This window comes from Palaemon carinicauda, chromosome 32 (assembly GCF_036898095.1).
Source record: "Palaemon carinicauda isolate YSFRI2023 chromosome 32, ASM3689809v2, whole genome shotgun sequence".
NCBI classification, from domain to species: Eukaryota; Metazoa; Arthropoda; class Malacostraca; order Decapoda; family Palaemonidae; genus Palaemon; species Palaemon carinicauda.
Window position 1 is genome coordinate 22,606,479 of NC_090756.1, and position 22,967 is coordinate 22,629,445.

Genomic DNA, 22,967 nt, shown 5'->3' on the forward strand with positions numbered 1-22,967 from the left:
ATATATTTTCCATAGAATTGCTGTTACTGGATAAATGTTACGCTTTCATTCATTAAATGGTGGTTTTGTCAAAAAGAGATTTATACTACATTTTGGAGTTGCCAGAGGTCGCCATAACTGCTGTAATATGTACTGAAATAATTTCTAATTTTAGATTAACAACATTAAATAGATAATTATAGTTATCCAAAGAGAATGAGAAAATTTGAGATTAGGGAATAGTAGAGATATTGAAGGATTTTACTTTATTTATTTACAAAACTATTTATGCCAAGTGCACCTTACGAGCCTCACTCTAGGCATTAGTAGAACCTTTTGCCTTCAGCTGCACCACTTTCTAGCTTTCTACGTTTAGCGCCGGATCAGGTATGAAGAAAATACATCAGATTGAATTTCAAAATAAAGTCTATATGATAAGTCTATCTTTCCGGCTATATAAGTCCATCTTTTCTCCAATTCATTTCTACATTATCTCCTATTTCTATCCATGGATCACTTTCCTTGGTTTTAAATATATATATATATATATGTGTGTGTGTGTGTGTATATATATAATATATATACATATATATATATATATATATGTGTGTGTGTGTGTGTGTGTGTAATTTTGTAAGTCATGATACTCTTAGAAGCCAATGATCTCACTGCATAAGATAACACTAAAATATACATCTATATATTTTTCTGTCCACGACTTGATATATATATATATTATAGTAGTGTGTGTGTGTGTGTGTGTGTGTGTGTAACGTACGTTAGAGCTGGTCCCTGTGACGCCAGTCATAATGACTCCAATCATTCAATCTGTTTGCTTCAAATGCATGTGGTTATATCCAGTGGCGTTTCGACCTAAGAGGCAACTTGTCACATTCCCCAATAACAATAACAACAACAACAACAATGACAACAACAACATAATGCCAGATTGTCAAATTGTAAGTTAATTCAAGGCTGATTTCATGAACTCGTTCTCGTCTGAATCTTTTTTTTTTTTTTTTTTTTTTTTTTTTTGTCTCTACTAATTAGGAGAATAATTATGGGTTAATGTATAGTTTATATAATAATTAAATATAAATTTGGATGGTAAATTATGAATACTTAATCATAATTAACTTAATGACATAAATCAATAGGTCATTTTATCAATCATCATCATCTCCTATGCCTATTGACGCCAAAGTGCCTCGTTAGATTTCGCCAGTCGTCTCTATCTTGAGCTTTTAATTCAATACTTCTCCACCCATCATCTCCCACTTCACGTTCCATAGTCTTCAGCCATGTAGGTCTGGGTCTTCAAACTCTTCTAGTGCCTTGCGGAGCCCAGCTGAAAGTTTGGTGAATGCTTAAATGAAATTTGGAGTTGCAACATATTGTGCATAAAATCTTTTTGCTTATTATTATATTATTTATTATTATTCTTATTATTATTATTATTATTATTATTAGAAGCTAAGCTACAATCCTAGTTGGAAAAGCAAGATGCTATAAGCCCAAGGGCTTCAACAGGGAAAAATAGCCCAGTGAAGAAAGGAAATAAGGAAATAAACAATATAAGAAGTAATGAACAGTTAAGATAAAATATTTGGATTCCACAACTTGGTCACAGCTGGAATAAAACTTCTAAATACTGTGTAGTATTGAGCCTCATGATTGATAAGGCATGAATATTATAGCAATTGATATAATGACGGTATTAATTGGAATAAGACTTCAAAAGTACTCTCTTATCTAGTTTTAACTCAAAGGACTGCCAGATATGATATGCTTTTGCGTCTTTCTTATCAGCTGCTGAACGAGACTTTGTTTACTATTTATATCGTTCGATAAAGATGACAGATAGATGTATTTCGTAGTGGAACACTGTAAGCGTTTAAGAAAATAACGTTTCAAACAAGAAACGTCTCAAATATCAAAAGTTTAAAACAGTAAATTTTTCAACAGTAACGACTCAGTAAACGTTTCTAACTGCAAACATTCCTAACAATAATATTTTAAAACAAGAAACATTTCACTCAGCAAGTATTTCACACATCAAACATTTCAAACAGCAAACGTTTTTACACAACAAACTATTTAAACCGTAAGCATTCCAAACAGCCAACACCTAAAGTAACAAACATTTCACACATCTAACATTTCAAACAGCAAAAATGCCAAACAGAAAACATTTCATACAACAAACATTTCACTCAACAAACAGTTCAAACATCAAACCTTCCAAACTGCAAACATTTCAAATAAACATTTCACACAGCAAACCTTCCAAACAGCAAACAACAAACAGTTCAAACACCAAAAACTTCACACAACAAACATTTCAAACGCAAACACCAAACATTTCACACAGCAAACATTCCAAACCCCCAACCATTCCAAACACCAAACATTCCAAACATCAATCATTCCCAACAGCAAACATTCCAAAAACCAAACATTCCAAACACCAAACACCAAACATTCCAAACACCAAACATTCCAAACACCAAACGTTTGAAACCATCGTTTCCTGCATGCCATCACAGACCTTTAAATGCCCTTTCGTTTTTTAAATATCGAAGTGAATGATTTCTTCTGCATATTCTATAGTTCGTATTGTATATCTGTGTGTCTTACTTTGTTCTAGTCACGTCCCCCCCCTCCCCCCGATGTTGTTTGAGGGGGGTTTATTGCTTGCGTTACGTTCTCTCTCTCTCTCTCTCGCTCTCTCTCTCTCTCTCTCTCTCTCTCTCGAATTAAGGGGGAAAATGTAAAAAGTTGTTTTCCAAGGTTAATTTTCAAGTTAATTTTCATTTGTTAAGCTTCTGGAAGCAAAGACGTTTATCTCTCTCTCTCTCTCTCTCTCTCTCTCTCTCTCTCTCCAGAAAACTAAAATAAGGAAAATATAAAAAAAATTTCAAGCTTTATTTTCAAGTTAATTTTCCTCTATTAAGCTTGTAGAAGCAAAGACGTTTATCTCTCTCTCTCTCTCTCTCTCTCTCTCTCTCTCTCCAGAGAACTGAGGACGAAAATGTAAAAATTTGTTTTTCAAAATTATAATTTGAAGTTAATTTTCCTCTGTTAACCAGGAAGCAAAGACGTTTATCTCTCTCTCTCTCCTCTCTCTCTCTCTCTCTCTCTCTCTAATTAAGCTGATCTGTCTCCTTTTGGTCGTAAACTCTCTCACTCGTTACCATATTTACTTATCCTCACAAAAGGCACCTAAAATGTTCCCCTCACTTCCTCTCATTCATGCACTCTCTCTCTCTCTCTCTCTCTCTCTCTCTCTCTCTCTTCCCTTAGCAACAAGCACTGGTTAGAGGAGTTCCTGACATGAACACCCCATAGCAACCGAATTTGTACCCGCGGTGCCGAAATGAAGGTCTCCTCTCTCTCTCTCTCTCCCTCTCTCTCTCTCTCTCTCTCTCTCTCTCTCTGTTGGTTTAAATCGTTGCTGATAGCACCATTGTCCCCCGCTTGATGTTGCTGATGTTGAGATGCTGTGTTTTGATGTTGCAGTAAGGAGGAAGGGGGGGAGGGGGGGAGGTGTTGGCTGGTGCAATTTGTGTGTCTGTCTGTGTTTTGGTTGTTTGTTGTCTTTGTGTCTTTTGGGCTGCATTATTGGGGGGGGGGGAGAGGGAGGGTGGAGGGGACACTTATGGAGGGTCTCATCATTTCTATGATTACCTCCGCCAACGAGGTTGGGAGGTTATATTTTAGTCCATGTTTGTGTGTTTGTTTATGAATATCTACCTGCATTAGTGGGGGAAGGGGGAGGAGGGGCTACCTATGGAGGGTCTGATCATTTTTTTGATTACCTCCACCAACGAAGTTGGAAGGTTATGTTTTACCACATGTTTGTGTGTTTGTTTGTTTGTTTTTTGTTTATAAATATCTACCTGCATTAATGGGGGGGGGGGGAGGGAGGAGGGGACACTTATGGAGGGTCTCATCATTTCTATGATTACCTCTGCCAACGAGGTTGGAAGGTTATGTTTTAGTCCATGTTTGTGTGTTTGTTTGTGTGTGTGTTTTTGTTTATGAATATCTACCTGCATTAATGAGGGGGGGGAGGAGAGGGCACTTATGGAGGGTCTCATCTTTTTGATGATTACCTCCGCCAACGAAGTTGGAAGGTTATGTTTTATCCCATGTTTGTTTGTTTGTTTGTGTGTGTTTGTTTATGAATATCTACCTGCATTAGTGGGGGGGAAGGGGGAGGAGGGGACACTTATGGAGGGTCTCATCTTTTTGATGATTGCCTCCGCCAACGAAGTTGGAAGGAGGTTATGTTTTACCCCCTGTTTGTTTGTGTGTGTGTGTTTGTTTATGAATATCTACCTGCATTAAGGGGGGGGGGGAGGGAGGAGTGGATACTTATGGAGGGTCTCATTTCTGATGATTACCTCCGCCAACGAAGTTGGAAGGAGGTTATGTTTTACCCCATGTGTGTTTGTTTGTTTGTGTTTTTGTTTATGAATATCTACCTGCATTAATGGGGGGGGGGGAGGAGGGGGCACTTATGGAGGGTCTCATCTTTTTGATGATTACCTCCGCCAACGAAGTTGGAAGGAGGTTATTGTTTACCCCCCCCCTTGTTTGTGTTTTTTTGTTTTTGAACAGCTTCCTGAACACGATTTTAATCGTAGAGTAATAAAACTTCCAGGGATTAATTTTTATGTTAAATGGTTCAAATGAGTAAATTGTAGAACATCAAGGTCAAGGTGTCAAGGTCACGGTCAAGAAAAATGTCCAATTCACGTAATCAGCCATAAGTTTGGACATCGTTGTCACAGACTTCAAACTTGGTTCATATTTTAGTGCATGAAAATCAACGCCAATTAATACATGTTAAGGTCAAAGGTCAAGGTCAAGCAAATGGTCGAAAAAAGAAGCTGCCGCGGCGGAGGTCTGCGCTCCACTGAGTGCCCCTCTAGTTTTGGCAATAATATCCTTATGTTTTCTTAAGTAGGGGAAACAAAACAACTAGTTGCGGTGATAATTTCCCTTTGAATAATTGATTTGGTCATGTTTTTGAATGCCTAATTTATCCGAGCCAGTAAGCCTCCAAATTCTCGTTTATAATCACACTGATTGGTCGGAGCAGACCCACCTGTGCTTTTCTGACAGTAATTATAAAACCCTATGATTAACTGACATGGTATTTTTTGATAAAGAAAGGGGTTTTAATGCAGTGTTGAAAGATAAAATTTTTCGATATCTTTTAGCACTTTTTTTTTCGTCTTTTAAAGCATCAGGAACCCAGTTCTGAAGTAACACAAAATGAGAAGCCAATATAGAGGTGACAAGCACAGAAGCTACTGCAGAGAAGTGACAAAAGCACAGAAGCTACTGCAAAGAAGTGACAAAAGCACAGAAGCTACTGCAGAGAAGTGACACATGCACAGAAGCTGATGCAGAAAAGTGACACATGCACAGAAGCTACTGCAGAGAAGTGACAAAAGCACAGAAGCTACTGCAGAGAAGTGACAGAAGCACAGAAGCTACTGCAGAGAAGTGACAAAAGCACAGAAGCTACTGCAGAGAAGGGACACATGCACAGAAGCTGATGCAGAAAAGTGACACATGCACAGAAGCTACTGCAGAGAAGTGACAAAAGCACAGAAGCTACTGCAGAGAAGTGACAGAAGCACAGAAGCTACTGCAGAGAAGTGACAGAAGCACAGAAGCTACTGCAGAGAAGTGACACATGCACAGAAGCTGATGCAGAAAAGTGACACATGCACAGAAGCTACTGCAGAGAAGTGACAGAAGCACAGAAGCTACTGCAGAGAAGTGACAGAAGCACAGAAGCTACTGCAGAGAAGTAACACATGCACAGAAGCTGATGCAGAAAAGTGACACATGCACAGAAGCTACTGCAGAGAAGTGACAAAAGCACAGAAGCTACTGCAGAGAAGTGACAGAAGCACAGAAGCTACTGCAGAGAAGTGACAAAAGCACAGAAGCTACTGCAGAGAAGTGACAAAAGCACAGAAGCTACTGCAGAGAAGTGACAGAAGCACAGAAGCTACTGCAGAGAAGTGACAAAAGCACAGAAGCTACTGCAGAGAAGTGACAAAAGCACAGAAGCTACTGCAGGGAAGTGACACATGCACAGAAGCTACTGCAGAGAAGTGACAAAAGCACAGAAACTACTGCAGAGAAGTGACAGAAGCACAGAAGCTACTGCAGAGAAGTGACAAAAGCACAGAAGCTACTGCAGAGAAGTGACAAAAGCACAGAAGCTACTGTAGGGAAGTGACACATGCACAGAAGCTACTGCAGAGAAGTGACAAAAGCACAGAAGCTACTGCAGAGAAGTGACAGAAGCCCAGAAGCTACTGCAGAGAAGTGACACATGCACAGAAGCTACTGCAGAGAAGTGACAAAAGCACAGAAGCTACTGCAGGGAAGTGACACATGCACAGAAGCTACTGCAGAGAAGTGACAAAAGCACAGAAGCTACTGCAGAGAAGTGACAAAAGCACAGAAGCTACTGCAGAGAAGTGACAAAAGCACAGAAGCTACTGCAGAGAAGTGACAGAATCCCAGAAGCTACTACAGAGAAGTGACAAAAGCACAGAAGCTACTGCAGAGAAGTGACAAAAGCACAGAACCTACTGCAGGGAAGTGACACATGCACAGAAGCTACTGCAGAGAAGTGACAAAAGCACAGAAGCTACTGCAGAGAAGTGACAGAAGCACAGAAGCTACTGCAGAGAAGTGACAAGAGCACAGAAGCTACTGCAGAGAAGTGACACATGCACAGAAGCTACTGCAGAGAAGTGACAAAAGCACAGAGGCTACTGCAGAGAAGTGACAGAAGCACAGAAGCTACTGCAGAGAAGTGACAAAAGCACAGAAGCTGCTGCAGAGAAGTGACAAAAGCACAGAAGCTACTGCAGGGAAGTGACACATGCACAGAAGCTACTGCAGAGAAGTGACAAAAGCACAGAAGCTACTGCAGAGAAGTGACAAAAGCACAGAAGCTACTGCAGAGAAGTGACACATGCACAGAAGCTGCTGCAGAAAAGTGACACATGCACAGAAGCTACTGCAGAGAAGTGACAAAAGCACAGAAGCTACTGCAGAGAAGTGACACATGCACAGAAGCTACTGCAGAGAAGTGACAAAAGCACAGAAGCTACTGCAGAGAAGTGACAGAAGCACAGAAGCTACTGCAGAGAAGTGACAAAAGCACAGAAGCTACTGCAGAGAAGTGACAAAAGCACAGAAGCTACTGCAGAGAAGTGACACATGCACAGAAGCTACTGCAGAGAAGTGACAGAAGCATAGAAGCTGCTGCAGAAAAGTGACACATGCACAGAAGCTACTGCAGAGAAGTGACAAAAGCACAGAAGCTACTGCAGAGAAGTGACACATGCACAGAAGCTACTGCAGAGAAGTGACAAAAGCACAGAAGCTACTGCAGAGAAGTGACACAGGCACAGAAGCTACTGCAGAGAAGTGACAAAAGCACAGAAGCTACTGCAGAAAAGTGACACATGCACAGAAGCTACTGCAGAGAAGTGACAAAAGCACAGAAGCTACAGCAAAGAAGTGACACATGCACAAAAGCTGCTGCAGAAAAGTGACACATGCACAGAAGCTACTGCAGAGAAGCGACAAAAGCACAGAAGCTACTGCAGAGAAGTGACACATGCACAGAAGCTGCTGCAGAAAAGTGACACATGCACAGAAGCTACTGCAGAGAAGTGACAAAAGCACAGAAGCTACTGCAGAGAAGTGACACATGCACAGAAGCTACTGCAGAGAAGTGACAAAAGCACAGAAGCTACTGCAGAGAAGTGACAGAAGCACAGAAGCTACTGCAGAGAAGTGACAAAAGCACAGAAGCTACTGCAGAGAAGTGACACATGCACAGAAGCTACTGCAGAGAAGTGACAGAAGCATAGAAGCTGCTGCAGAGAAGTGACACATGCACAGAAGCTACTGCAGAGAAGTGACAAAAGCACAGAAGCTACTGCAAAGAAGTGACACATGCACAGAAGCTACTGCAGAGAAGTGACAAAAGCACAGAAGCTACTGCAGAGAAGTGACAGAAGCATAGAAGCTACTGCAGAGAAGTGACACATACACAGAAGCCAGTACAGAAGTAACACAAGCACAGACCCAGTCCAGATGTAACACAAGCACAGACCCAGTCCAGAAGTAACATAGGCACAGAAGACATTGTAAAAGTGACACAAGCACAGAAGCCAGTACAGAAGTGACACAAGCATGGAAGGCAGTATAAAAGTAACACAAGCACTGATGCCAGTGCACAGGTGACACAAGCACGGAAGCCATTAGAGAAGTGACACAAGAAAGGAACCTTTAGAGAAGTAACACATGCACAGAAGCTACTGCAGAAAAGTGACACATGCACAGAAGCCAGTACAGAAGTGACACAAGCACAGACCCAGTCCAGAAGTAACATAGGCACAGAAAGCATTGTAAAAGTGACACAAGTACTGAAGCCACTGCAGAAGTGACACAATCGCGGGAGCCATTGCATAGTAGAGACAAGCACGGAAGCCAGTAGAGAAGTGACACAAGCAAAGAAACCATTACAGAGGTAAGACAAGCTTGTAAGGCAGTATAAAAGTGACAAGTACTAAAGCCACTACAGGAGGACACAAGTACTGAAGCCACCACAGAAGTGACACAAGCACAGTAGCCAGCGTGCAGTTAACACAAGCATGGAAAATAGTACAGAAGTGACACAAGCACAGAAGCCAGTACAGAGGTGACACAAGCATTGAAGGAAATATAGAAGTGACATAAGCACACAGAAGTGACGCAATCACAAAAGCCAGTGCAGAAATGACACAGGCACCTCTTCAGTATAGAGGTTACACTTCTTTAGTAAAGAAATGCCTTCAAAGATAATTAGTTTTAAAGCTTAAGATTATTTTATGTAATTTTAAAGTTACGTTTTTGTATTATTCATGAAAATTTATCGTCCTTCAGCGATTCAATCTCCCTCTGAGCAGCCCACGGCAGTCTACTCACTACCCTGAGCGTATATTCCCGACTTGCGTCACTCACGGGAGTGGGCTGAATCTCAGAACCACTAGGTCCGGATATATATATATATATATATATATATAAATATCTATCTATCTATATATATACATATACATATATATATATATATATATAAATATCTATCTATCTATATATATACATATACATATATATATATATATATATAAAAATTTATATATATATGTATATATATACATATATATATATATATATATATACAGTATATACAGTATATATATATACACATATATATATGTATATGTTTTTATATAGATAGATAGATAGATATATGTATATGTATATATATATATATATATATATAATCAACATATTGCTTTTCCATTATTTAACTGCTCTATTCCTTGTCTTTGAAGTGCTTTCATTATTGCTGAAGTTTTGACAGACTCAAAAGCTTTCTCATAGTCTACAAATGCCATACATAATGGCTTGTCATACTATGTTGATTCTCCATTAGTAAGTTAATTACAATAATATGGTTGTTGAATACCCACTAATAAAATCTGCCTGCTCTTTTTTATTATTAAAGTCTAGCCAGTTATTATTTCCATAATAATCATTTTATAAAATATTGTTACTTTCTTTTAAGTGAATGGAAATGGTGAAATAGTTATTTAAAGATGCAGTTTTAGTTACATTTTAAATGGATGTGAGATATTTAATTAATTGAAGAGTTTCTCAAGGTCAAACATAAAAACTAGATTATTAGATAATAATCAGTAATGATGAAAACAATGTATTTTATTAGTTTCTGTCTCGAAGAGTATCGTATGTCATATATATATATATATATATATATATATTTATACATATATATATATAAATATATATATATATATATATATATATAAATCATATATATATATGTATATATATTTATTAATTTATACATATATATATATATATATATATATTTATATATATATATGTATAAATATATATATATATATATATATATATATAAAACGTGTATGCAAACTAACCCATATATATGCCTGTAAATGGAAAAATTATTTTAATAAAATCCCTCCAAAATATAACTTTGGAAAATGGCATTTCAGCATTCATTTCAATACATCAAGCGCAAAATCAATCCGACCGGCTAAATCAATCCGCCCAATCTGTATGACCTTTCCTGACCTTACAAAACCCTCCCACATGACCTTCCTGGGTGTTCCTGAATGTCATGGTACTCGCCCGTGGTTCGGGAGACCCCAGAGAGAGAGAGAGAGAGAGAGAGAGAGAGAGAGAGAGGAAGGTGTTTACATTTCTAGGGAAAAAAAGAGAGTGAGTGGGAGACATCTGGGGTATTTTGTCTATTTTCAGGGCGTGAGGAGAGAAAGAGAGAGAGAGAGAGAGAGAGAGAGAGAGAGAGAGACGCCTCTCTTTATTTTAATTCTTATCTTTGGCAAACGGTGTCGCACCTACTGTAAGGGTACAGAAGTCTTGCTGTGTTTCATCTAAGACGATATTTCTTTGTTTTTTATATTTCCTTTTACCCGATGACGTCATAACATTGCTTGCTGACGTCATAACATTGCTTGCATAAAAGGCGAGGGAGCCAAGTCTTCAAGAATGTTGCATGTTCTTACGTTGCTTGTTGCTATTGATAGAAAACATTCAAAACAGCAAAAACCTAATAAAGAATAGTTTAATAGATTAAATAGAATTAGCAGAATATCCAAAACAATAAACAAACTGAAATTCTAAGATATTCGTAAACAGAATCAGAACAAAAGTGAGGAAATATTAAAGAAAAACTTAATAAAGAATAGTTTGGTAAAGTCCAAGAGAGATTAAATAGAATTAGCAGAATAATCCAAAACAATAAACAAACTGAAATTCTAAGATATTCGTAAACAGAATCAGACCGAAATTTGAGGAAACTTTAAAGAAAGGAAGAAGCATCAAATTGATGAAAAGAACAATTGTAACAGAACGCCAACAGATGTTTGCTTTAAAGCGTGAAAATGGAAATATCAACAAAAGAGATGGAGTTATAAAAATTGCAGAGGAATTCTCTACAATGCTATAAAATAGTTATATAAGAAATAACTTTGCCAATCGAAAAATTGAAACGCCTGAGCCGGTACCAAAAATAACAGTAGGAGAAGGAAAGAAAGTATTAAAGGCATGAAAAGAGGCGAAGCAGCAGGGGAAGATGTCCTAACAATTGATTTAATAATAGATATAGATTTCATACTATAGTCCATTTCTTTTAGCGATGCATATTTGCACCGACTCGCGGCGGTGCCATTTTAGCTCGGAAAAGTTTCCTGATCGCTGATTGGTTAGAATTATCTTGTCCAACCAATCAGCGATCCGGAAACTTTTCCGAGCTAAAAGGGCACCGCTGCGAGTCGGTGCAAATATGCATCGCTAAAAGAAATGGACTATAGTAAAACTTATTGAACTTTACACAAAATGTCTGCAAGAATGCTCTATACCTACAGCTTGGAATAACTTTATTATTATACTAATTCACAAAAAGGGAGACACAAAAACCTGAAAAATTACCGCTCAGTAAGTTTACTCCCAGTAATAAGATATTTATGAAGATCATGTTAGGCCGAATAAAGAAACATAAACTTTAATCAACTAAGAGAGATGGTAGGTTTTCGAAGTGGGTATTCAACAACTGACCATATCCATGTTATTAACCTACTAATAGAGAATCAGCATAGTATGACAAACCACTATGTATGGCATTTGTAGCCTATGAGAAAGCTTTCGATTCTGTCAAAACTTCAACAGTAATGAAAGCCCTTCAAAGACAAGGAATAGATGAATCTTATGTTAGAAGACTTGAAGATATCTATACAGGAATTACAACAATTCTAAAAATACATATAGTGAACTATGTATGGCATTTGTAGCCTATGAGAAAGCTTTTGATTCTGTCAAAACTTCAGCAGTAATGAAAGCCCTTCAAAGACAAGGAATAGATGAATCTTATGTTAAAACACTTGAAGATATTTAAACAGGAAGTACAGCGATCCTATACTTTAGGATAGTGAGAAAATTTCGATTGAGAAAGGAGTTGGACAGGGAGACCTCGTCTTTCCTAAATTATTCCCAGCAGGACAGGAAGATACTTTTAAAAATTTAGATTGGAAAAATGGAGTTCATATTAATGGAGAATACCTTAAAAGCTCAAGTTTAGCAGATGGTATAGTTCTGTTTAGTGAGTCATTTAATGAATTACTAAAGATGATAGAAGATTTGAATAAAGTAGAAATATAGGACTGAAAATGAATATGAGTAAAACTAAAATAATGTTCAATGAAAATGCATATAGACAACAAATAAGGGTTATGGACAAACCTCTAGATATTGTTAATGAAGCTGGGAGAAGAAGAGAAGACGATGGATTAACGATCTAAGAAAATTTTTGGGTATAAAATGGCATAGAAAGACCAAAAACTTAGATTTCAAGGATATGTCTGAGGCCTTTGTCCTGCAGTGGTCTAGTTATGGCTGACGAGGATTGTCTATATATATATATATATATATATTAGTAAGTCTATATATACAGTATATATATATATATATATATGTATTAGCAAGTATATATATATATATATATATGTATTAGCAAGTATATATATATATATATATATTGTGTGTGTATGTGTGTGAGAGAGAGAGAGAGAGAGAGAGAGAGAGAGAATCTATACTTACAAAAAAATATCTCCCATAATGGAAATACCATTCATTGTATATCATATTCGGAGACTAAACACAATTAGAACAAATGTTTGTAAAAGACTTTTCTGACCTTTTTTTTAAAAACAGCTTTGACCTTTCGAGCTAAATTGGTCTTTAAACTAAACTGACCTTTGACTCCCGTTTTGTTTTCAAAACTTGATTTCAGTTGTCCGTGCGTAGGAGTATTATTATTATTATTATTATTATTATTATTATTATTATTATTAAAAGGGTAAAGGGTTGGATAAATGGCAAGTGAGCTGGCTGGATTCAGTGCCCTGAAGCGAGCATAATTAAGGTGAACAAGTTTAGGATATATCGATTCCATTGGCTTTAAGAGAGAGAGAGAGAGAGAGAGAGAGAGAGAGAGAGAAGGGGTTAGCCAGCGAGTCCTTGTTCGACTTACGCTTTAGTGATGGGGTCATACTGATGATATTATAAAGGAGAAGGGGAGAGAGAGAGAGTACAGTATGCTGGCTTATACCTTACTCTCTCTCTCTCTCTCTCTCTCTCTCTCTCTCTCTCTCTCATAAAGTTATGAATATAAATGAAACAGTTTAACGTGTGTCCGTCAACTCCCAGTTTAACTAACACGGTTTGAGTTCGTCATAAGCCTATGTCTTGAAATTCTTCAACTTGTACATATATTCTTGGATAAGTTTCATTTTATATGGTAAATACTACATTAGAGTGTTTAATTTTCCTCAAAAACAATTTGCATTTGTGATAGAGCGAAATATTTGCCTTATTAAACTCTATCCTTATATGAAAACACTGAATAGGCCTACACAACTTATAATTTTGCAACAATATTCCAAAGCAACATTATTAATCTGTAATCATAAGTTATAACAATTATTTACAAATCAACCTCTAACCTTATCTGAAAACACTGTATAGGCCTACACATCCTGTTATCATTTTTCAATTCCTTTCATAAGCAACATTATTCAACTATAATCATAATTTATAATAACAATTACTGACAATCCAACCTCTAACCTTATCTAAAAACACTCTATAGGCCTACACATCCTGCTATTTTTTCAAACTTTTATAAGCAACATTTTATAACTATAATCATAATCTATAAGTTGTAATTACTTACAAACAAACCTCTAACCTTATCTAAAAACACTCTATAGGCCTACACATCCTGTTATTCTCCAAACTCGTCCATAAGCAAATTTTTTTAACTATAATCATAACCTATAACAAAAAATTACAAAGTTTCCAGTATTATAAAATAGATTCTTTCAGGTCTCCAGTAAATAATTCTCAACACAATGGTAGGCGCACATTATTATATGATCTCTTTAAAACCCCGTTTCCACAATCACTCGACCTTTGTCGTCTCACTATTCAACTCCCAAATCATTCAGTTCTGCCTCTTTTCCTCTTGTTTTGTTGGAGTTTTATAGTTTATATAGGAAATATCTATTTTAATGTTGTTACTCTTCTTAAAATATTTTATTTTTCCTTGTTACCTTTCCTCGCTGGGCTGTTTTCCCTGTAAGGGCCCCCTGGCCTTATAGCGTCCTGCTTTTCCAACTGGGTTGTGGCTTAGCAAGTAATAATAATAATAACAATGATAATAATAATAATGATAATAAAAATAATAATAATAATATCTGTTTTGACGTTGCTACTGTTTTAAGAATGATTTATTGTTAATTTGGTCTCATCATTTATATATTTCCTTATTTCCTTTCCAAACTGAGTTATTTTTCCCTATTGGAGCCCTTTGGCTTATAGCATCTTGCTTTTCCAACTAGTGTTGTAGCTTGGCTAATAATGATAATAATAATAATAATAATAATAATAATAATAATATCTGTTTTGACGTTGCTACTATTTTTAGAATGATTTATTGTTAATTTGTTCTCATCATTTATATATTTCCTTATTTCCTTTCCTCACGGGGCTATTTTTCCCTATTGGAGCCCTTGGGCTTATAGCATCTTGCTTTTCCAACTAGGGTTGTAGCCTGGCTAATAATAGTAATAATAATAATAATAATATATGTTTTGACGTTGCTACTGTTTTTAGAATGATTTATTGTTAATTTGTTCTCATCATTTATATATTTCCTTATTTCCTTTCCTCACGGGGCTATTTTTCCCTATTGGAGCCCTTTGGCTTATAGCATCTTGCTTTTCCAACTAGGGTTGTAGCCTGGCTAATAATAATAATAATAATAATAATAATAATAATAATATACACCTTCAGGAGCTATCTGCCCTAATGGTGCTCCTGTAGAGGTAATTTATTTCCCTATTTTAAGTAGCATGGGTCTATGGCTCTATCTCCCTATTTACTCCTCTTGAAATGCTACTTTTAGCTTCATTAGACCCACTCCTCCCTAGTTACTATAGTCACTATACCATACACTTTATTCTCTCTCCTTATATCCTCTTCGTTTTTTAATTATAGACTATACCATACACTTTATTCTCTCTCCCTATCTCCTCTTCGTTTTTTTAATTATAGCCTACGTTTTTCTTTCTTTCTTATTACATACACTTTGTTCCCTCTCCTTATCTCCTCTTCGTTTTTTAATTATAGCCTAGTTTTTTTCTTTCTTATTACATACACTTTATTCCCTCTCCCTATCTCCTCTTCGTTTTTTAATTATAGCCTACGTTTTTCTTTCTTTCTTATTACATACACTTTGTTCCCTCTCCTTATCTCCTCTTCGTTTTTTAATTATAGCCTACGTTTTTCTTTCTTTCTTATTACATACACTTTGTTCCCTCTCCTTATCTCCTCTTCGTTTTTTAATTATAGCCTACGTTTTTCTTTCTTTCTTATTACATACACTTTGTTCCCTCTCCTTATCTCCTCTTTGTTTTTTAATTATAGCCTAGTTTTTTTCTTTCTTTCCTATTACATACACTTTGTTCCCTCTCCTTATCTCCTCTTCGTTTTTTAATTATAGCCTACGTTTTCTTTCTTTCTTATTACATACACTTTGTTCCCTCTCCTTATCTCCTCTTCGTTTTTTAATTATAGCCTAGTTTTTTTCTTTCTTTCTTATTACATACACTTTATTCCCTCTCCCTATCTCCTCTTCGTTTTTTAATTATAGCCTAGTTTTTTTCTTTCTTTCCTATTACATACACTTTGTTCCCTCTCCTTATCTCCTCTTCGTTTTTTAATTATAGCCTACGTTTTCTTTCTTTCTTATTACATACACTTTGTTCCCTCTCCTTATCTCCTCTTCGTTTTTTAATTATAGCCTAGTTTTTTTCTTTCTTTCTTATTACATACACTTTATTCCCTCTCCTTATCTCCTCTTTGTTTTTTAATTATAGCCTAGTTTTTTTCTTTCTTTCCTATTACATACACTTTGTTCCCTCTCCTTATCTCCTCTTCGTTTTTTAATTATAGCCTACGTTTTCTTTCTTTCTTATTACATACACTTTGTTCCCTCTCCTTATCTCCTCTTCGTTTTTTAATTATAGCCTACGTTTTTCTTTCTTTCTTATTACATACACTTTATTCCCTCTCCCTATCTCCTCTTCGTTTTTTAATTATAGCCTAGTTTTTTTCTTTCTTATTACATACACTTTATTCCCTCTCCCTATCTCCTCTTCGTTTTTTAATTATAGCCTACGTTTTTCTTTCTTTCTTATTACATACACTTTGTTCCCTCTCCTTATCTCCTCTTCGTTTTTTAATTATAGCCTACGTTTTTCTTTCTTTCTTATTACATACACTTTGTTCCCTCTCCTTATCTCCTCTTCGTTTTTTAATTATAGCCTACGTTTTTCTTTCTTTCTTATTACATACACTTTGTTCCCTCTCCTTATCTCCTCTTCGTTTTTTAATTATAGCCTACGTTTTTCTTTCTTTCTTATTACATACACTTTGTTCCCTCTCCTTATCTCCTCTTCGTTTTTTAATTATAGCCTACGTTTTCTTTCTTTCTTATTACATACACTTTGTTCCCTCTCCTTATCTCCTCTTCGTTTTTTAATTATAGCCTACGTTTTCTTTCTTTCCTATTACATACACTTTATTCCCTCTCCCTATCTCCTCTTCATTTTTTAATTATAGCCTAGTTTTTCTTTCTTTCTTATTACATACACTTTATTCCCTCTCCCTATCTCCTATTCGTTTTTTAATTATAGCCTAGTTTTTCTTTCTTTCTTATTACATACACTTTATTCCCTCTCCCTATCTCCTATTCGTTTTTTAATATTAGCCTAGTTTTTCTTTCTTTCTTATTACATACACTTTATTCCCTCTCCCTATCTCCTCTTCGTTTTTTTAATTATAGCCTACGTTTTTCTTTCTTTCTTATTACATACACTTTATTCCCTCTCCCTATCTCCTATTCGTTTTTTAATATTAGCCTAGTTTTTCTTTCTTTCTTATTACATACACTTTATTCCCTCTCCCTATCTCCTCTTCGTTTTTTAATTATAGCCTAGTTTTTCTTTCTTTCTTATTACATACACTTTATTCCCTCTCCCTATCTCCTCTTCGTTTTTTTAATTATAGCCTACGTTTTTCTTTCTTTCTTATTACATACACTTTATTCCCTCTCCCTATCTCCTATTCGTTTTTTAATATTAGCCTAGTTTTTCTTTCTTTCTTATTACATACACTTTATTCCCTCTCCCTATCTCCTCTTCGTTTTTTAATTATAGCCTAGTTTTTCTTTCTTTCTTATTACATACACTTTATTCCCTCTCCCTATCTCCTCTTCGTTTTTTTAATTATAGCCTAGTTTTTCTTTCTTTCTTATTACATACACTTTATTCCCTCTCCCTATCTCCTCTTCGTTTTTTTAATTATAGCCTACGTTTTTCTTTCTTTCTTATTACATACACTTTATTCCCTCTCCCTATCTCCTCTTCGTTTTTTAATTATAGCCTAGTTTTTCTTTCTTTCTTATTACATACACTTTATTCCCTCTCTCTATCTCCTCTTCGTTCTTTTAATTATAGTCTACGTTTTTCTTTCTTTCTTATTACATACACTTTATTCCCTCTCTCTATCTCCTCTTCGTTTTTTTAATTATAGTCTAGTTTTTTTCTTTCTTATTACATACACTTTATTCCATCTCCCTATCTCCTCCTCGTTTTTTAATTATAGCCTACGTTTTTCTTTCTTTCTTATTACATACATTTTGTTCCCTCTCCCTAACTCCTCTTCGTTTTTTTAATTATAGCCTACGTTTTTCTTTCTTTCTTATTACATACACTTTATTCCCTCTCCCTATCTCCTCTTCGTTTTTTTAATTATAGCCTACGTTTTTCTTTCTTTCTTATTACATACACTTTATTCCCTCTCCCTATCTCCTCTTCGTTTTTTTAATTATAGCCTACGTTTTTCTTTCTTTCTTATTACATACACTTTATTCCCTCTCCCTATCTCCTCTTCGTTTTTTTAATTATAGCCTACGTTTTTCTTTCTTTCTTATTACATACACTTTATTCCCTCTCTCTATCTCCTCTTCGTTTTTTTAATTATAGTCTAGTTTTTTTTCTTTCTTATTACATACACTTTATTCCATCTCCCTATCTCCTCCTCGTTTTTTAATTATAGCCTACGTTTTTCTTTCTTTCTTATTACATACATTTTGTTCCCTCTCCCTAACTCCTCTTCGTTTTTTTAATTATAGCCTACGTTTTTCTTTCTTTCTTATTACATACACTTTATTCCCTCTCCCTATCTCCTCTTCGTTTTTTTTAATTATAGCCTACGTTTTTCTTTCTTTCTTATTACATACACTTTGTTCCCTCTCCCTATCTCCTCTTCGTTTTTTTAATTATAGCCTACGTTTTTCTTTGTTTCTTATTACTTACAATTTATTCCCTCTCCCTAACTCCTCTTCGTTTTTTTAATTATAGCCTACGTTTTTCTTTCTTTCTTATTACATACAATTTATTCCCTCTCCCTAACTCCTCTTCGTTTTTTAATTATAGTCTACGTTTTTCTTTCTTTCTTTCTTATTACATACTCTTTATTCCCTCTCCTTATCTCCTATTCGTTTTTTTAATTATAGCCTAGTTTTTCTTTCTTTCTTATTACATACACTTTATTCCCTCTCTCTATCTCCTCTTCGTTTTTTAATTATAGCCTACGTTTTTCTTTCTTTCTTATTACATACACTTTATTCCCTCTCTCTATCTCCTCTTCGTTCTTTTAATTATAGCCTACGTTTTTCTTTCTTTCTTATTACATACACTTTATTCCCTCTCTCTATCTCCTCTTCGTTTTTTAATTATAGCCTACGTTTTTCTTTCTTTCTTATTACATACACTTTATTCCCTCTCCCTATCTCCTCTTCGTTTTTTAATTATAGCCTACGTTTTTCTTTCTTTCTTATTACATACACTTTATTCCCTCTCTCTATCTCCTCTTCGTTTTTTAATTATAGTCTACGTTTTTCTTTCTTTCTTATTACATACACTTTATTCCCTCTCTCTATCTCCTCTTCGTTTTTTAATTATAGTCTAGTTTTTCTTTCTTTCATATTACATACATTTTGTTCCCTCTCTCTATCTCCTCTTCGTTTTTTTTATTATAGTCTACGTTTTTCTTTCTTTCTTATTACATACACTTTATTCCCTCTCTCTATCTCCTCTTCGTTTTTTTATTATAGTCTACGTTTTTCTTTCTTTCTTATTACATACACTTTATTCCCTCTCCCTATCTCCTCTTCGTTTTTTAATTATAGTCTAGTTTTTCTTTCTTTCTTATTACATACACTTTATTCCCTCTCTCTATCTCCTCTTCGTTTTTTTATTATAGTCTACGTTTTTCTTTCTTTCTTATTACATACACTTTATTCCCTCTCTCTATCTCCTCTTCGTTTTTTTATTATAGTCTACGTTTTTCTTTCTTTCTTATTACATACACTTTATTCCCTCTCCCTATCTCCTCTTCGTTTTTTAATTATAGCCTACGTTTTTCTTTCTTTCTTATTACATACACTTTATTCCCTCTCTCTATCTCCTCTTCGTTTTTTAATTATAGTCTAGTTTTTCTTTCTTTCATATTACATACATTTTGTTCCCTCTCTCTATCTCCTCTTCGTTTTTTTTATTATAGTCTACGTTTTTCTTTCTTTCTTATTACATACACTTTATTCCCTCTCTCTATCTCCTCTTCGTTTTTTTATTATAGTCTACGTTTTTCTTTCTTTCTTATTACATACACTTTATTCCCTCTCCCTATCTCCTCTTCGTTTTTTAATTATAGCCTACGTTTTTCTTTCTTTCTTATTACATACACTTTGTTCCCTCTCCCTATCTCCTCTTCGTTTTTTAATTATAGCCTACGTTTTTCTTTCTTTCTTATTACATACACTTTATTCCCTCTCTCTATCTCCTCTTCGTTTTTTTTATTATAGTCTACGTTTTTCTTTCTTTCTTATTACATACACTTTATTCCCTCTCCCTATCTCCTCTTCGTTTTTTAATTATAGCCTACGTTTTTCTTTCTTTCTTATTACATACACTTTATTCCCTCTCTCTATCTCCTCTTCGTTTTTTAATTATAGTCTAGTTTTTCTTTCTTTCTTATTACATACACTTTATTCCCTCTCCCTATCTCCTCTTCGTTTTTTTTAATTATAGCCTACGTTTTTCTTTCTTTCATATTACATACATTTTGTTCCCTCTCTCTATCTCCTCTTCGTTTTTTAATTATAGTCTACGTTTTTCTTTCTTTCTTATTACATACACTTTATTCCCTCTCCCTATCTCCTCTTCGTTTTTTAATTATAGCCTACGTTTTTCTTTCTTTCTTATTACATACACTTTATTCCCTCTCCCTATTTCCTCTTCGTTTTTTAATTATAGCCTACGTTTTTCTTTCTTTCTTATTACATACACTTTATTCCCTCTCCCTATCTCCTCTTCGTTTTTTAATTATAGCCTACGTTTTTCTTTCTTTCTTATTACATACACTTTGTTCCCTCTCCCTATCTCCTCTTCGTTTTTTAATTATAGCCTACGTTTTTCTTTCTTTCTTATTACATACATTTTGTTCCCTCTCCCTATCTCCTCTTCGTTTTTTAATTATAGCCTACGTTTTTCTTTCTTTCTTATTACATACACTTTATTCCCTCTCCCTATCTCCTCTTCGTTTTTTAATTATAGCCTACGTTTTTCTTTCTTTCTTATTACATACACTTTATTCCCTCTCCCTATCTCCTCTTCGTTTTTTAATTATAGCCTACGTTTTTCTTTCTTTCTTATTACATACATTTTGTTCCCTCTCCCTATCTCCTCTTCGTTTTTTAATTATAGCCTACGTTTTTCTTTCTTTCTTATTACATACACTTTGTTCCCTCTCCCTATCTCCTCTTCGTTTTTTAATTATAGCCTACGTTTTTCTTTCTTTCTTATTACATACACTTTGTTCCCTCTCCCTAACTCCTCTTCGTTTTTTAATTATAGCCTACGTTTTTCTTTCTTTCTTATTACATACATTTTGTTCCCTCTCCCTATCTCCTCTTCGTTTTTTAATTATAGCCTACGTTTTTCTTTCTTTCTTATTACATACATTTTGTTCCCTCTCCCTATCTCCTCTTCGTTTTTTAATTATAGCCTACGTTTTTCTTTCTTTCTTATTACATACACTTTGTTCCCTCTCCCTATCTCCTCTTCGTTTTTTAATTATAGCCTACGTTTTTCTTTCTTTCTTATTACATACATTTTGTTCCCTCTCCCTATCTCCTCTTCGTTTTTCAATTATAGCCTACGTTTTTCTTTCTTTCTTATTACATACATTTTGTTCCCTCTCCCTATCTCCTCTTCGTTTTTCAATTATAGCCTACGTTTTTCTTTCTTTCTTATTACATACACTTTATTCCCTCTCCCTATTTCCTCTTCGTTTTTTAATTATAGCCTACGTTTTTCTTTCTTTCTTATTACATACACTTTATTCCCTCTCCCTATTTCCTCTTCGTTTTTTAATTATAGCCTACGTTTTTCTTTCTTTCTTATTACATACACTTTATTCCCTCTCCCTATCTCCTCTTCGTTTTTTAATTATAGCCTACGTTTTTCTTTCTTTTCTTATTACATACATTTTGTTCCCTCTCCCTATCTCCTCTTCGTTTTTTAATTATAGCCTACGTTTTTCTTTCTTTCTTATTACATACACTTTATTCCCTCTCCCTAACTCCTCTTCGTTTTTTAATTATAGCCTACGTTTTTCTTTCTTTCTTATTACATACATTTTGTTCCCTCTCCCTATCTCCTCTTCGTTTTTTAATTATAGCCTACGTTTTTCTTTCTTTCTTATTACATACATTTTGTTCCCTCTCCCTATCTCCTCTTCGTTTTTTAATTATAGCCTACGTTTTTCTTTCTTTCTTATTACATACATTTTGTTCCCTCTCCCTATTTCCTCTTCGTTTTTTAATTATAGCCTACGTTTTTCTTTCTTTCTTATTACATACACTTTGTTCCCTCTCCCTATCTCCTCTTCGTTTTTTAATTATAGCCTACGTTTTTCTTTCTTTCTTATTACATACATTTTGTTCCCTCTCCCTATCTCCTCTTCGTTTTTTAATTATAGCCTACGTTTTTCTTTCTTTCTTATTACATACACTTTATTCCCTCTCCCTATCTCCTCTTCGTTTTTTAATTATAGCCTACGTTTTTCTTTCTTTCTTATTACATACACTTTATTCCCTCTCCCTATTTCCTCTTCGTTTTTTAATTATAGCCTACGTTTTTTCTTTCTTTCTTATTACATACACTTTGTTCCCTCTCCTTATCTCCTCTTCGTTTTTTAATTATAGCCTACGTTTTTCTTTCTTTCTTATTACATACACTTTGTTCCCTCTCCTTATCTCCTCTTCGTTTTTTAATTATAGCCTACGTTTTCTTTCTTTCTTATTACATACACTTTGTTCCCTCTCCTTATCTCCTCTTCGTTTTTTAATTATAGCCTACGTTTTCTTTCTTTCCTATTACATACACTTTATTCCCTCTCCCTATCTCCTCTTCATTTTTTAATTATAGCCTAGTTTTTTTCTTTCTTATTACATACACTTTATTCCCTCTCCCTAACTCCTCTTCGTTTTTTAATTATAGCCTACGTTTTTCTTTCTTTCTTATTACATACACTTTGTTCCCTCCTCCTGTCTCCTCTTCGTTTTTTTAATTATAGCCTAGTTTTTTTCTTTCTTATTACATACACTTTATTCCCTCTCCCTAACTCCTCTTCGTTTTTTAATT

General features: G+C 34.9%; 1 protein-coding gene across 1 annotated transcript; it reads right to left on the bottom strand.

The window, feature by feature from the left end:
- Positions 1–7,467: 7,467 nt before the first annotated feature.
- LOC137625530 (uncharacterized) lies at positions 7,468–8,500 on the bottom strand. The gene is made up of 2 exons (XM_068356438.1): positions 8,116–8,500; positions 7,468–7,718 (listed from the first exon to the last, which is right to left on the bottom strand). The coding sequence occupies exons 1-2, from the start codon at positions 8,498–8,500 to the stop codon at positions 7,468–7,470; spliced, it is 636 nt and encodes a 211-aa protein (XP_068212539.1).
- Positions 8,501–22,967: the final 14,467 nt, after the last annotated feature.